At 44.3% G+C, this 17,232-nt stretch overlaps 1 protein-coding gene across 2 annotated transcripts in view; it reads right to left on the bottom strand.

The window, feature by feature from the left end:
- Positions 1–6,609: 6,609 nt before the first annotated feature.
- Positions 6,610–17,232, bottom strand: part of KAT7 (lysine acetyltransferase 7) — a 34,204-nt gene continuing 23,581 nt past the window's right edge. For both annotated transcript variants that reach the window (XM_036755969.1, XM_036755968.1), the window contains 7 exons: positions 16,325–16,516; positions 13,683–13,772; positions 12,139–12,279; positions 11,229–11,322; positions 10,008–10,154; positions 9,182–9,288; positions 6,610–8,433 (listed from right to left, as the gene is read on the bottom strand). In XM_036755969.1, coding sequence (XP_036611864.1) covers positions 8,332–8,433; positions 9,182–9,288; positions 10,008–10,154; positions 11,229–11,322; positions 12,139–12,279; positions 13,683–13,772; positions 16,325–16,516 — 873 coding nt within the window. In that variant the 3' untranslated portion in view covers positions 6,610–8,331. The remainder of the gene's footprint in view (positions 8,434–9,181; positions 9,289–10,007; positions 10,155–11,228; positions 11,323–12,138; positions 12,280–13,682; positions 13,773–16,324; positions 16,517–17,232) is intronic.

The following is a 17,232-nucleotide window of genomic DNA, read 5'->3' as shown; positions in this document are numbered from 1 at the left end:
ATTTCCAAGGAGAAAGGAAGAGAGGGAGCTCCAACGGCCCAGACATCCTGGATACCACTCAGTGGCTTGGCAGAGCCATACAGGAACATCTATCTGAACCCCCTTATATGAAGTGCTGGAGCCCAGAGAAGTTATGGTTAGCCCTGTTAATAGAATGGCAGACATTCAGGTGTCTGCCGTACAAGTCTAGATGAGCTTGGTTAGTTGTCAGACTGTGTTAAGCACTGTAAAAAGAGAATTACCGTATGACCATCACAAAGGAGAATTCCAAATCTGATCAAGGAAACTACCCTCCTCTCCTCCCCTCTGCACCCTCATGGAGCCCCCAGTCTGGTAAGCAAGACTGTACCCAATCTCAAGGCCACTGTGAGGTGACAGTCCCTGCCCACAGGGGAACTGCCAATCTAACAGAAGAAACTATACACATGAAACTCAAAAACACGCTATAAAGCAACATGTATTAGCAGGAGCAAATGGGTAGGTCGCAAACTGAGTGAATGGGTGTTAAGGTCTTCAGTGTCAGTGTGGGGTGAAACAGGGAAGATTTCCTGGGAAGAGGAGAGTCTTAAGTCAGATTTGGAAGGAAGGGAAGGACATGGATCAGTGATGATAAAAGGCAGTTCACGTGCCAGGAACAGCATAAACAACAGTGCAAAGGCAAGAGGGAATAAAACACATGGGGGAGGACACGACAGTCAGAGGCCCTGCCCTCCCCACAGCTGGCAAGTCTCCTCATTGGCCCCATGAGAAAGCAACTCAGGTGCTCTACCGCTCCCTGCCCTGAGATGACTATGAACTGTGCCCGTGGACAGTCAGACCCTTATTTTATTACCATGCACCCTGGAGTGGAACATGGTTGCATTAATAGCTCTGCCCTCCCTCTCCCCTAATATTGAGATGGTTGGAAAAGTAACATAAAGGTTGGAAGAGGAATCCTGACCCACCTAGGCATCTGAGAGAGGTGGTTAATGCCATCTCCCTCCAGCCTTAGCATTATTCCCTAAGGTCTCTAAATGGCCTCTCCTTCAAACCTGGCACTCTGGGTCTGTAGAGAGAGGACTGGTTTACTTAGTCGGTCAGGCACAGAGCCTAGGGTGCCAGGAAGATCATGGGTATAACTCCTGACTGGGCCAGTTATCTTCAGAGAACCCCCAACTTGGATCCCTAATCCTAGCTAGCCATCTTGAATGTGCTGTAGATCCCGAGGGGGCCTGCGTCAAAGTGGGGTGGCACAGTATCATCTGTCCCTATTCAAACCCTGACCTGCAATGGGAAGAGGATCATGAGCGTTATCTTGGCATATGGAAGATGATACTAAAACCAGTTCAATAAATCCTTATTACCTGCTTTCTTTGTGTCCAGCTATGTGCTTAGTAGGTATTGGGGTGTGGAGGAGAAAGAAAACAAAAGTGGCAGAAAACGGACTCTGACTTTGAAGGGCTTACAATCTAATTAGGGAAGAAGGGTAGAAGAAAATCAAGAACTAAATGTGGCAGGATAAAATAAAGTGCAAAACGGAATACAAGGAAGGAGCATTATTCTTTATGATTATTATGTTTCATGTATTAAATGGATAGTGTTGGGAAATGTATAGGAGAGGAGATCTGAACTGGGTCTTAAAGTGAGTAAACCTGCTTCATATTACAGAAGTAAATTTTGTGGAATAACATAAGATGGGCAGCTAGGTGGCAAAATGGATAGAGTGCCAGGCCAGGAGTCAGGAAGACTCATCTTCAAGAGTTCAAATCTGGCCCTCAGACACTTGCTGGCTGTGTGACCCTGGGCAAGTCCCTTAACCCTGTTTGCCTCAGTTTCCTCATCTGTCAAATGAGCTGGAGAAGTAAATGGCAAACCACTCCAATATCTTTGCCAAGAAAACCCCAAATGGGGTCACAAAAAGTCAGACACAACTGAACAATAGCAACATGAAACTGGATTGGATAGAAGAAACTTAATTTATATATACATACATACATATATACATATACATGTGTATGTGTGTATGTATATGTACATATATGTATGTATATCACATGTGATCAGATTACAGAGGGCCTTATAGCCAGGATAAGAACTAGACTTGAGCCAATGGGCAATGGGAAACCATCACTGGTCCTTGAGCAAAGAAATAAAATATGGTCAAAGCGGGGTCTTAAGAATGAATGGCTATTCTGCCATTTTGCTTTAATGACTTCCAGAGCAAAGAGGGACAGAGTAAACGAAGAAGTTCTAAACCAGGAAACAAACCCACAGGGCCAGAAACTTGTCACCTCTTATCTGGAAGATTCCCTACTACAAGGATGGGAACCAGAAACAAGAATTGTTTCCTGGAGCAGGTTGGGAGGGGTGTTTCTGGGCTGAGACACAGCTTAGTACAAGATAAGAGATAGAAGTGGGACAGCTAGACAAAGGAAGCTTTGAGCAGCTGTGTCTGGCAGGAGCGGAGGTGGTGGGCTGGGGTGCAGGGCTTGGCTTCTTACTGACAAGGTGCAAAGCCCTGAGCTGAGCCGACTCTGGATACACCTTGCCTCCCCTCACTGGTAGCCAGCTAATGGAAGCCAGTCTTGACATCCCCACGTGCACTTCTATGAATTAAGAGTTGGAGATTTAGGAGAGCTTTGGTATATGAGGAAAGTGAAGCAAGATGCTTTCAGCCACAAACAGAACTAAAAATGACCGCACACTTGGCAAGGCCCACTGCTGGCTGCCTGGGAGGCAAGTTGCTTGTCGGGTTGAAGTAGTCTATATTTGATCTTAGGACATTTGGGAGAAGCAGTGGAGTTCAAGTTGTGCAAGATCCTGGGCTATTTTCTCCATTCTTGGGCACAAATAAACAACCCCTGCCCCCTAACAAAGGGTGACACCACAGCGTTGAGCTTTGGCATACGGATTGCACAAGGTGGAAAGGGGCAGGGAGTCTGTACAAAGAACATTTTTTGCCACAGTGTACTCATTTCTTCCTTTGCTCAGGGCATCTGTGTACCTTCATTAGCACTTGCTAAAGGATACCACAGAGAATTCAGAGAGTCGGGACTGCCCCCAACAGCAAGGACCAGGAGGTCATGGAGGCTCCCTCCTTTCAAGTCTGGCTTAGGCAACACGCTACATGGAGGCTGGAGGAGATGTAAGACCTCTGTTAGGGTTTGTTTGTTGTTTTTTTTTTTTCAATATGAAAACTCCATGGTTCCCATCTTGGAATTTCTAGGCTGACAAACTCTAGCACTTGTCAAGAGTCCATTGCTTGTTGAAGGCTTTTCCAACTTTTATTTCTCCCACGTTACATGAAACTCAATGACCAGCCCAAGGCCAAACAGTAGCAAAGCCAGGACTGAAGTCCAGGTGATTCCTGCCTCCTTGCTTAGCAATCTTTCAATTACACAATGTTTCCTATAACTAGAACCTCCTGGCAAAACTCAGTGCTGCTGCCAGTTTGTCTTCCAACTTGATAACCTCTCTAGAAACAGTTGTTGGAGGGTAGTAAAAACTAGTAGAACGATCCCGAGATTTAGAACCAACGGTTCAGACCAGTTCTGCCACTTACCTGTGTGACCTTGAACAAATCATTTATTCTCTCTTGGCTCTACATTTCCTTGGCTAGGAAATGAGGGGGTTGGACATGATAACAGTCTCCATCAGCTCTGAATCTACAATCCTAACTATTCCTAGTAGTCAGAGGATGAAAGAATCAAAGTCAGCTTTTACAATAGGCATGCCATCATAGACAGCATTTAGAAACGGAGGAGACCTTCACAAAGTCATCTTGCCCAAATCTCTCATTTTACAGAGGGAAAAATTGAAGCCCAATAGGTTGTCTTTGACAGAGCTGAGATTCGAACCCAGATCCTAACTCCAAAACCAGCATCTTCTCATTGCATCACACTTTGCCTTCCTCCTGAGACAGACAACTTTGAAAGTTTGCTGCTAAGTACATTTTAAGGGATGGTACATGTTTTTTTTTCCTTTTCCTGTGCTCATTTAGGAATAACATGTAATACTAAGACCAAGAATACAGGATGCACTGTGAAGTGGGCCACCTAAACTCACCTAACACGGTAAAACCCAAAAAACCTGTCTCCAGGTGTCCCAGTGCAGTGGAAACAACACTGAGTTTCAGTGAAGTTGGGGTCTCCAGAGCAGAGTCCAAATCTTGGCTCTGCCAGTGGCATGACCTTGGGCGGGTCACTTCAGCTCTGAGCCTCTCAGGTTCCCCTCCTCTTATAAAATGATTAAGTTGGATCAGAACACCCACAAGGTCTCTTCCAGTTCCACTTTTGCTCCTATGGTCATATACCTAATCCCTTTCAAATGAGGAAGAGGTTTATCAGAAAGAGCTCTTCTGGCTCTGGAGTCAGAGGCCCTGGGTTCAAGTGCCACCTCTGCCATTTACTGCCTGTGAGACATGGGAAAGTCCTTTGGCTTGTTTCCTCATCTGTAAAATGAAGGGGCTGGACCAGAAGCAAGGGGTATGGGGGCCCAGCACAACCAGCCCTCCCTTCCTTCACAACTACACTAAACCCGTAGATGTTAGGTCAGAATTGTCATCTAGCAAAGGGTAACTCATCTCATCCTCCTCCTTTGAGACAGCTCACTCTTATTTTCCCCCATGTTAGCTTCAATGACCAAACAAAAGGTCATGAAAGTTAGGAAAACTATGATCCGTGGAAATTCAAGATTACAACGCTGGTGGCAGAGACGTCCTGCTTCCCAGTCTGGCAAGGTAGCCCTAGTCCAGGGTTTCTTTACCTTAGAGGTCCATGGATAGATTTTTCAAGGGGCCTATTAACTTAGATGGGGGAAAAAATTACATCTTTAGTCTCATTTCTGAAATTGACCATTTCCTCCAATTATGAATGTAATGGTATTCTAAGAAGGGGTACAAGGGCTTCACCAGTCTGCCAAAGGGACTGATGAAACAAAAAAGGTTAAGAACAAAAAAATGCAACTTAGCCCAGGGAAATAAATAAATGAATAGATTAGAGGAAGGTAGGAAGGAAGAAAGGAAGGAAGGGGAAGGGAGGAAAGGCAAAGGAGAAAGGGAAGGGAGGGATGGAGGGAGGAAGAGATGGAAGGAATGGAAGGAAGGGAGAGGGAGAGAGAGCGAATGAATCATCAAGGGCTATATGATCCCCTACTTGCTGCATATATCACTTTCTCTTGTTCCATTAAGTCTAAGAGCTAAAAATCAGTGATCTGTTTTGGAGAATGGGGTGTTATAGAGGAGAAGACAAATGGACAGACCCACCACCAAATCCAAACAGCATGCCTTCCTCCCGAAACAGACAACTTTGCTCCCAGGTCTAACTTAAAAAATCTTTTTTGAACTCTGGTGTCCTGGAAAAAGCTCTGAACTTGTAATCACAAAGACTCAGAAAACCTGAGCCCTGATTTCACCCTTCATTAGCTATATGTCTTAAGAAAAGCATTTTCCTTCCCTAGATCTATTTTCTCATCTATCAAATGGAGTTGGACTAGAAAATTTTTTAAGTCTCTTCCAGCTCTAACATTCTGTGACCTGTGAAATTCAAATTTCTGGTTCTCTATTTGAGGAAGAGTCATTCTCTCATGCAAAAGCAAAAATGGTGTCCAGCTTTGAAGACAGCAAAAGGAGGTGAAACTGCCATCCTATAAAGAGGCAGTGACAAACAGAAAAATCTTGTTTAGGGACCGATACCAGAGGCCCAGAGGTACAGCACACAGGCCTATGGTAGGAAGACTCTTATTTTTCACACATTCCCCACATCCCAGCACCAACAGAATCCTCCTGGCCCATATCAACTACACATTTAAAGAAGCAGCAAAATGCCCATGCTGTTGGAAAGGGTGGAGTGCTAGAAACATCTTTTTTGTCTTTTCCAGGAGAGGGAGGCAATGCTGATAATAACAACTCCTAACACGTATATATCGTTTACTCTGTGCCAGACGCTGTGCTAAGCACTTCACAATTGTCATCTCATGTGATCCTCCCAACAATCCTAGATACAATGGGCAGAGGGATATGAGGCGCTCGAGAGGCCTGGAGTCAGAGGTTCTAGGTTCCAGTCCCAATTCTGCCATTCGCTACTGGTGTGACCATGAGCTAGTCACTTCTCTTTGAGATTCCTCATCTACAAAATGAGAGGGGTTGGACTAGAGGACCTGAAGTTCTACTCAGCTCTAAATCTATGCTTCTATGAGCAAAGTGGTGGGATGGGGAGGACCTACTCACCCTGTCTATTTCCAACCAGATTAAACTAGTGGATCTCAATGAAGAGGGCAGAAATCAAAGGACTGAAAACAATCTTACCCCACCGGTCACAAGAAGTTTTATCTCAAGATCATCAGGACATAGTGCTCAAGTCATGGTTCATTTCCTATGGGAGCCAGTCACATGGGTGGGGGGGGAACCTATTTTCATGGTCATAGACTTGGCTCTTCCACCCTTGTCAGCCATCTTCCAGATGTGGAAAGTTGGTGAGAGGATACACATGGCTTGGCACAACCTCTACCACTGGAAAAATAACCAAAAGTGCGTACTCTACCAACAGGGGACCAAGAACCATCACCTTCAATAGAAAACACACGTTAGTGACCCCAAACCAGCACATATGAAAGCCTCAGAAAGAAAGAAGATTTTTGAGCAGAGAACATGCTTTATTGAGAAATAGATACAGAACCGCACATTCTACCACATGTGGAAAAGGGTTCAGCTTCTGTATAAGAAAGGCCTATACCCCTCAGGAGAAAATCCCCAGCCAGCTTGCTTCTGTAATCGACGTTCTACAGTGACACGGAAGCTTGGGGCCGGGAGGAAAGGGAGGGGAGCCGCCACTGAGCATGCTTGAAACCAGGCCCCCACAAACCCACGGTGATTATAAATAGTGTATAGAAGTGACAGGAGCAAGGCACGACTGACCACAGGTTAGGGGTTGTGGTGAGGGCTCCACATCAAGACAACAGTATTGTAGGAGACCAAGTTGGCAAGGGGGACATGTCAAACATCAAAGGCTGCTCTGAGATAGCACATATGGAGACTGGCGAGAAGTGAGCCAGAATGTCTCATTCTCTCCCCGAATCACTTTAACAACATCAAAAACAGAAGTGAACTGTAGACCAGAAAGAGCAGGGGAAGTGGAGTGAGGCTGGGAAGGGGTACAAGCGCTTCTGTTCTCAAAGGGTATGAGGTGCTGCCGCCAGAGAGGCAAACTTGCTGTACGCTGGAGGAGGCTGCTATTACTTTGACTTGCACGGCCACAATGGCGGCAGCACACAAATGACTGTTAAGTTGTTTTCTCCTCCTCTGTGGTTCTTGGGACAAGGTGAATGCAACCAGTGTAAAAAGTAAGGATGTTCTGCACATGCTCCCACCAGTATTTGCTATGACCCTACAGAGAAGGGCAAAGGACTGTACGGGGCCAGAATGGTACCGGAAGGGAAAAGAAGTATGAAATAGAAAGAATAAGCTAAGACATGACGTGAAAAATGAGCACTGGAAATAGTCTTGGGGATTCCCAGTGCGGAAGAGGGTAAGGTCTGGAAAGGCCGCTGTTTCTGCTCTTTGTTCTAGGGAATTTCCATGACTGTGGCAGGGAGGCCAATGTTCTCTCCCTTTCATTGAAACAAGTAACCTTCCCTGGAAGTGGTCCCAAATTAGAGCACAAAATCACCATGCGCTGCTAAACTCATCCTCTCCTCCAACCCAATTTCCATCTTGCATTGATGCTTAAACTAACCCCCAGCCCTGGTCAGCCTGATGGGGATTTCTTAAAAGGGGAGGGAGGTGGAAGTGTGTTAGAAGTCTTCAAATCACAACAAAAGAGCAAAGAAGGTCAGAAACGGAGTGAAAATGCAATGTGGCTTAACCGTGGCCATCTCCCCCACACTCTGCATCTTCACCCCCTCTCCTGACCCGCTGAAAGAGACCCAGGGAACTGTTAAGGTGAAGGTGGAAGTAACCAGGTTCAAAAGGGAACAAGAACGATCCTGCTCAGCAACCTGAAGGAGCACTATTACAGGCAGTTTAAAGGACACAACACAACTTGAAACATGAGGGGGAACCAGTGACTGAACAGGTACAGTACCACATGCGAGTCCTTGGGTCAGTGCTTATGTGGGAGCTTCAATCGAGTCCAATACAGATGCATTCCAGGCAACCTCACTGAGGCCGAAACAACAGTTCCTCAGAACCAGCGTCTGCATTTTACACAAAGGGTTGGAGCCAGGACAGTCCCAAGGGGGAATGGCCTTCCCAAAGGATACTGTACATGCCAATCACAACAGCAACAGAAATGGACAGACAGATCCCAAGGGGGCTTCGTACTGCGGGGTTCGCTGGCTCAGGGATCCACAGCCAGTTTAAGTTCCTTTCGGAGGGGTCCATTTCAAACAGCTGGGATCCATGGTCTTATTGGTGTTGGATCTCTTTGCCTCTTTGGCTATCCACTCATCAATTAAGTCCTGAGAGAAGTAAGAACAGAAAGACACAGGGTCACCCGAGGGCTTCCCCGCACACAGCACCCACAGGCTCCTCAGTTCAGAAACCACCTCTAAAAGGATCACAATACTCAACATGTGGTCAGACTTTGTGCTTTGCACAGTGCTTTCACAACCCTCATCTTTATCTGATTCTCACAACAATTCTGTACAGTATCATCCCCCCCTTATCAATAAGTCAAGAGGTTCACAGCAGTTAAGGGACTTGCCCAGGGTCACACAGCTTACTAACCTTACTAACAGAGGCAAGTGGGACAAGAACCTGGGTCTCCTCACTCCCTCCACTGCCCATTCCAAAGATTATTTAAAACTCGAGGAGAAAACTCAACCAGAGGTCCCACAAGTAGAATTAGATTCTCTCTTGTAATTTAAAACTTAAGGAAGAGGCACAAGTCAAGAACTACAGCAAGCTAAAGAAACAGAAAGAATTTCTAAGGGGCAGCTAGGTGGCGCTGGGAATACACCGCACCAGCCCGGGAGTCAGGAACACCTGAGTTCAAATCCAGCCTCAGACACCTGACACACTGAACTAGCTGTGTGACCTTGGGCAAGTCACTTAACCCCAATTGCCCTGCCTTTCCCCCTCAAAAAAAAAATTTCTATGTCTCTCCTAAGGACAAATCTGACTATTGTTCATACCTTGTTTCACTGAATCCCAAGACAGACTGCTCTGGAATTTTTTACCAAGCAGGTGAAAAAAAAAAAATCTTACCTGTCTCTTTAGAACCAGGTGTTTCCCTTTCCAGTACTTGAGCATCTGAAGGGCCTGCAGGGTACTAACGATGTCCACAGGGTTCACAGCAGTCTCCTGGCTGATTTCTGTAACACAAGGTTCCATCAAGGACATGAGTACCCAGAGAGGAGGACCACTATCATCACCACCATCTCTCCCTCCCTTACACTTCAAATCTAATTCAACCAGATTCAGAATCATGTCTTTTGTACTGAATGACAACATGTCTAAAGAGCAGAAAGTTGTGGCCTTCAGGTGAATTCTGAAAGCTGGTACAGGAAAGAGGGAGTTACAAGTGAAGTATCTCACCTTAGCAGCACTATCTGGAAGCTACTATGCTCTATTTTCTCATCATAATTAGCACACAGTTCATACGAGCGAGTGCTATAGAACACTGTGTTAGCAGATCTGAACAACAGGAAGAAAGAAATGTGTCTTTTGGAGGCTTTGAAAGGATGATTGGCACAAGTGGCTAGCCATCTAGACGTGGAAAAGCAGCTTGGGCAACAAACAACCTTCACAAGGAATTCAAAGTGTTGGCCCTTAACAACTTTACAAGTTTATGAAGCTGCCAGGGTCTAGGTGGAGGCTTGCCTGGATGGCCTCTAAAGCTCCCTCTGTTCTAAAGCTAAGATCCCATGATGCGCAGTGCTTACCTCACCTTCCTCTATTTAAGTGAGACTCAAGCACAGAGGACTTCATGACCTTCCTAGGGTCACATGCCTGTTAGATAAAGGTTAGGACACCTCTGCTGTCAGTGACTGACCTCTGCTGCCTTAGAACTCCACACATTCCAGAAGCCTACCTTTTATAGAGATTTCTTTGCCTTGAAAATTATGCAAATATCGAAGCAGCACTTCTTTCCAGTAACTCCGGTAGCTGATGAGGCCCAAATCAGACAGTGGGCGTTCTGGGGAGCCAACCTTTTCTTCTACTTTGGAAAGCAAATAACCTGCCAAGGAAAGCAAAATCTGCATTGACTGACTCTCCCTAGACCTGAATTCCCCAGTGGTGGCACCAAGGGACAACATGGTGCCATGAAACAAATTTATGACTAAATACAGTCAACCCCACCCCTCAGTGGGATGGGGGAGCAAGGAACCATCTTTCTGACTGTTCCACTTGGAAAGAGGTAAAATAATCAGGCCATGATTAGCCGATTATAGGTACTTACATTTCTGATTGAAGAACATCACTCAATGGGCAATTGTTATACATATATAATATGTATTTGTTATATACATGTATAACACGTATATGTTATACAATGGGCAACAGTTATATGCTGTTATATTAAAATAGTATATTTAACAAAGAGTTATAGTAGGCAAAAAAAAAGGTCACTTTCACCTCACCGGAGCACAACTAGCTGCATGACCCTGGACAAGTCACCTAAAACCTCTCCTATCAACAGATCTTAGATTTGTTTCCAAATCTATAAAATGGGGATAACAGTATCTACCTCACAGAGTTGTTGTACCCAATGAGATAATAGACGTAAAGCATTCTACAAACTGTCAAGCACTATATAAACATTACCTCTTACTATTAAAATACCAGAGCCCATTAATCAGCTACCTTGAAAAAAGTTTACATAGCATGAATACTAATGAAGGATGATTACATGGTAATGTCCCCAAGGAACAGGTGACGCAGATATTCTTCGTACAATATTCTGCCTTTCCTACCTCTGTGTTCACCAAATAACCAGACACCATAAAAATCTCTCAGCCCTACTTTAACACTCCTATATGTATCCTGTCTCCATCACACTGGAAAGATTCTGAAAATAGTACTGAAGCTGAGAGTGTTGGAAAAAATGATCTCCAAAGTCCCTTCTAGCTTTAAAGCCTGTGATGCCTGTCTACTCCAGCCTTTGATCTTACCTCACTTCCCCACCTCTAAACATGGCCAAATCTCAACACAATATGTGCTATGAGGACTGACATTTCAGCACTACCATGATCCCAGCAAACACACACACACACACACACACACACACACACACACACACACACACACTTACTGAAGTCAATGAGCATCTTGCCATAGCCTTGTCGCATGTACTGAGGCATGGTGAGGATGCAGGAAACATTGTAATTGAGGAATGAATTCTTTTCCTGAAATCAAGAGAAAACAGATCAGACAATCACAGGAGTCTAGAACTAAAGGAGTCAGCAAGTTGGCTCAAGTCTACCATGCCACCAGGGAAGAGGAACGACAGTTACCCAGCTAGTTGGCTAGCCCATTCCATGATGGCACAAGCTATTAATCCAGGGGTTTCCAGAGCTTCGAGACTTAAGGCTTCAGCTCCATCATCAAAAAAGGGCTGACTCTGGCCCTTTTGCATCGTGTAGTGAGTGGGGGTGTAGCCGTGCAGACTGATGAGTCAGCCAGCAACCCTCATTAAAGAGTAGCTTCAAAAGGAGGCAGCCTACTAGGGAGAGCGCAATATAGACACTAATCCCTGAAGCCTGGATTTCCCTCAGAGCTGAGAAATCCAGATGTTTGAAGGCTGAATTTGGTTTGTGTCCCCTAAGAAAACAATGACACTGTCACAAATAAGTTTAAGGCAGTCCAGCTCAGGAGCTGGATGGCAGCTCCCAAGCTAAGACCACAGAGAGAGTGAAGATTGAACAAATGTTCCCTCCCCACCAACTCCTACCCCACAAAGATATGCACTTGTTAGTTACCAAGCAGGAGCCCTGGTCCAGTCATAAGCAGGTAACCCTGGCAAGCACACCCTGAAATGAGGGAATGTGGGGGTTCTAATAAAGAAATGGACATTTTTACTAGACAACCTCTGGTATGTCTCTGTAGGAAGAGCTGTGACAAGATTTAGTTCCAAGATTTAGTAACTGATACATGGTTAACATCAGAAACCTCCTCCCATTAATTAGACGCGTAATTCACAGCAAGTCACAAATACTTCTAACCTTGGAGAAGTACCCAATCAGGTGACAGCCAGTGTTGTCAGCTTCTGTCATGACATAGAAGAGGAAGGGCTCTACATCATAATACAGCGTCTTATGGTCTAGAAAGAGCTTGGCCAGCAGGCAGAGGTTTTGGCAATATATCTGAAAGCAGAGAGAGATAAGAGGGACTTAGGCTAACAGCTCTAAGACTGAAGCTAAGATTCAACCATTTCAGTTATGCCTAATAAACAGGAAGGTGGGCATTCTGGTCACATGGTTAGGAAGTGGCTGTTGTTGGGGGAGGAGAGGAAGTTCCGAAGCATGATCAACATGCTGAGGAGGAGAGAGCCACAAGCTAGGGATGCTATCACTAAAGAGATCCTTATATCCAGCCCCAGACTCTCTCCTGAGCTCTAGTCCCACATCCCCAACTGCCCGTAGGATATTTCAGACTAGATATCCCTGGGTTCTACGTCTCACACTCAACGTAGCCAGAACAGAATTCATATTTTACCTCACCAAAACCACCCCTCGACCAAAGTCAATGTTAACCTTAACTTCTCACTCACTCTACATATGCAATCTCTCGCCATTTCTACCTCTACAACATCTTTAGCATCCAAGTGGTTCTCTTTCCTCACATGGCCACCATCTTTGTTCAGGTTCTCATTCCTCCACTTGGATTACTGCAATGGCCTCCCTATCTCCAGTCTTCCTAGTCCAATTCATTCTTCTCACTGCTAACAAAGTGATGCTTCTTAATCACAGAACTAAGCCCATCTCTCCCTTACTCAATATACTCCAGAGGTTCCTTATTACCTCTATAATTCCATATAAATTTCAGTTTAGCTCTCAAAGCCCACCACAACCTGTTCCCAACCTAGCTTTCTGGCTTTGCTATGTATTACTCCCCCTCCCATACGCTACAGTCCAACCAAACTGGCTTTGTCTCTGTTTCCTATCTCCAAGCCTTTGCATTGGCCATCACACATGCCTGGAATGCATGTCTTCCTCCCTTACCTCAACCTCACAGAATCTCTCACTTCCTTAAAGATACAACTCAGACACCATCTGTTAGAGGAAGCCTTTTTTCAATCTTTCCACCTGCCAATTGCCAGTGTCTTCTCTCCCTAACAATACTGGATCTGTTCGGTACACACTTCTACGTGCAAATATCTCCCCTGAAAGACTGTAAGGTCCGTGACAGTAGAACTGTTTCATCTTTGGCTTTGTATCTCTAGCACCTAGCACACAACAAGAACACTTAGCAAATGCTTGTTGATTCAGACAAGAAAAAAGACACAGTAAAAAATGGGCTCAGGATCTCTAACATTTGGTAACCTTGAGGGCAATGGGAAAGTATTCAGGCTAAAGATATAAAGCAGGAGAAAGAAAGGAGACTGGAGAAGCCTGACTAAACCAGCCCAGCCTACTTCCGTAACTGCCAATATGTTCTAAAATAACTAAAGTAGGACCTTGGGAAGAGTCAGAGTGTCAGAGTCTCCTCTCTCTCTGGGGGTGCATTACACCATCTCTGCTCTTGAGTCAGTCACCTCCTTTTTTACCTTGTTCTTCTTGCCGTCAACCTCAAACACAGAGATGGAGCCCTTACGATAGATCTCATCTCCTGGCGGATGTTTCCATACACATTTTGCCTGTAAGAAAAGGAAATTCACATCAGAAGTACACTGCCACTCAAAGTTTAAAGGGAACACTAAGGCTGATGAGTTGGGCTGAGTGAGACTTATGACTGGAAGGCAGCTAGATACACTTAGGGAGAACACTGACTGTCTCACAAAACAAAGAGCTTTCTTCTAAAGTAACAGCTTCTGAAGTTATTACAAACTCCTATTTTTTCCGGCACTGTTTCATCACAGGAGATTAAAATCACCTACTACATAAATGCCAGCTAAGTACCCCCGAAATAATATAAGATCCCTCCTGCCAATAGGAAATGCATAAGCAGCTTAGCTCTGGCACTTTAAAGCTGCCAAGTACTTCACTATCACCTTTACCAGCAACTTCCCATCCCCACCCAAGGAGGCAGGTTCCCAATTTTTCAATAAGGAAACTAGGTCATAATGTAATTATGTAATTATTAAAAGAAAAAAATCCTTCTTGGCCACAAGAACTAAAAGCAAGTTCTTCTGTGGCTCTCAGAAAAGGCTGACATTCCTATAGTTGGAAACCAGTTTGAAAATACTCAGGAGTGTCCCTCACCACTAGGGGGCGCTAGCCCCCTCTTTTCTTATCCTGAGTCCAACATTCAATACCACTGAAAACATGGTTTGAGTACCATAGATATCATCTGAAAAGTCTAAGTAGGAACAGAATTTTTAAAGTTCAGTCCCATTTTAAGACACACTATAGGGGCTTGCTATTAAAAGGAAAAGGCATTCCTTCTGGAAAACAAAGCAGTGTGCCCCTATTTTCACATAGCATGGAATAGGGCAAGGAACACTAGACTGGGGGACAGACCATCTGGCTTCTCGTCTCAGTGTTTCCAGCTCTTAGTTCTTCTACCTGTTTTGACTCTGGGAAAAATCACAACCTTTATCCCTCAGTTCCTCAGCTGTAAAATGAGGGGGCTGGCCTAAATGATGTTTAACGTTTTTTCCAATTCTAATATTCTTGTCCAAAACCCAAGGTTACGTCTGCTCATACATCATCTTCCCTGTAGGCTACTGGCAGCCTTCTCCCTAGTCCAAGAACTGAGCCATGAGGCTAGAGATTATCTACAGCCAGAGAGGGAGAGAAAAAGGGCCATAATACTATCAGCATACTGAAGAAGGGGCTTGGGGGGTGGGGGGAGGTGTGGGTACCAACCAGGAGGGGTGGCACAAGGAAGAGTAGTTAAAGGGAGGACATCATGAGAAGCAGGCTGGCTCTCCAGCATCTGAGAGTATTTTAGGGGCAGATGAGATATGTTAAAGGAGGGGATTACCCACCCTATTCAATCTCCTTCTCCCACCCACGAGACACTTTAATTATGTAAAACAGTTTTATCTTCAGGACAAGATAAAAGCATAGTATAATTTCAGGAATAAGAAGAGACTCTTCAGACAACAGCTCCCACAACTCTTTGTGTTGCTGGAAATTCCTGTAAAAGGAAGTGTAACCATGGGTAACCATGCTATTAACTGCAACCGCTACATTAGATGGTCTTAAGTTTTTTTGTGGTCAAGTACTGGGGATAGATTATTAGGATGAGATAGATGTGTTGAAACAAAATGTAGCAATTAAAACATTTTAAAATTTCTTTTTGAAAAGACACAACATTCTATCCTGGAATTAGAGATGAGAAGTAAAAAAACACAGATACCTAAGTTAATGTAGTCATGTGACATTCAATCAAAATATAAATGACACCAACTCATTTCCTATTTTGAAGGAGGAAGATGTATAAAAAGAGGCAGGGGACAGTAAAACACACACTGATTTCAGTTTTGCCACAATCTAACCCAATTTTTATGTTCATCTGTGTGTAAACAATAGAAGCGGGGACAGAGATGCTTAAAGTTCAATGCCTTCCTTCACTTGCCAAGTGGATTAGTGAACAGAACACTGGACATGGAGTCAGGAATCCTACCTCAGGTATTTATTAAGTGTATCAGATATTCTGGACAAGTCATTTAACCTCACATCCTTGGTCTCCTCATCTGGAGGATGAGGATAATAACACCTACCAAGCAGGGATGCTGTGAGGACACAAGTGAGATAATATGCGAAGTGCTTTACAAACCTTAAAGAACCATAAACATATTAGTTATCATAATTATGGATGAAAACTCTTTAGACCTGAGTGCCACTAACTGGACCAAGCAAAGCTGCTAAATGCCGTCTCTGTGTGTGTGTATATGTGTGTGTGAGTGTGTGTGTGTGCATGCGCGTGTGTGTGTGTCTGTGTGTAGAGAAAAAAAGAAAAATAATCAGATCTGCAAAAGGAAAGGAAAACAAACATTTGTAGATTATGAGAATGTAAACAGCTTCCTCAGGTACTACTCATTGGCAGCTATGTCACAAACTGCATACTTCTGGGTTGGAATTAACCTATTTCTGAGGCCTTATTAGCAACATATTATATTATCTGTAGATTTCAAATGCCCAGACCTCTTATTAACATAAATAATTTCTAATGCACCTGCAGTCCACAATAAATTCCCTGGAAACCACAACCAAAGTTTAGACTGGCCATAAAAAGGCTTACCATGTGTCGACGAAGTATTGTTTGGCTCTTCATGTATTTGAGACAGAATTCGCACATGTAGAGCCGTCCCAGGCGTGCATACTCTTCTGGGTAGGGCGAGTGGTACCAGGTATCTAGCTCATAGCGGCCAAAGGCAATTGTTTTAATCATGTTGCTGCCCTCTGTGATTTGGCCCTGAAGCCGCAACTTCTCCTATATAAAGCAGGGAAACAAAAGCCAGAAGATGACTGAAATTCAACGTCATTATAATCATCAACTTCAGAAAGCCCATAACCACCTAACTACACTTAACACTGTGCCTGTGCCTATATCAAGTCAGCGTTCGTAAGTGGAGATAGATTGGCTGATATGGCAAATATAATGTGGATATCATCTTTGCACTTATATTATCTTTGCACTAGTATTTTGTTTCAATCTGGCATTCCCTAGGCATTGGAATGAAAGGTCCTTATATTATTGTAAACCAAATGAAATGAACCAAAATGAAATATGAAAGGAAGTTCAATGACTAAAAGATCACCTGTACTGCAATCTAAAACCCAAAATGACTCTGGATTCTTAGTTGTTAAATTACCCCCCCAATTACTTGAGAACTGCCTATAAAAATAACTCTTATGTCTATCCATCTATCTGTATGTCAAGGTCAATATAAAAAGGAAAGTGAAGGAAGAAATAAAAGAGAAGCCATGGAAGTTCCACTCCTAGAGGGTAGGGCCTTAGAAAATGAGCACCTGTGGTGGAGCTAAGATGGCAGCTGGAAAGCAGGGACTTGCCTAGGGCTCTCCCCCAGGACCCTCCAAACACCTATAAAAAATGGCTCCAAACAAATTCTAGAACTGCAGAACCCACAAACTAGCAAAGGGAAGCAGAGCTCCAGCCCAGGGCAGCCTGGAAGGTTGCTGGGTAAG

The sequence above is a fragment of the Trichosurus vulpecula genome, chromosome 4 (genome assembly GCF_011100635.1).
Source record: "Trichosurus vulpecula isolate mTriVul1 chromosome 4, mTriVul1.pri, whole genome shotgun sequence".
NCBI classification, from domain to species: domain Eukaryota; kingdom Metazoa; phylum Chordata; class Mammalia; order Diprotodontia; family Phalangeridae; genus Trichosurus; species Trichosurus vulpecula.
The sequence above is the reverse complement of the archived record's forward strand: the minus strand, read 5'-3'. Positions and strand labels throughout refer to the sequence as shown.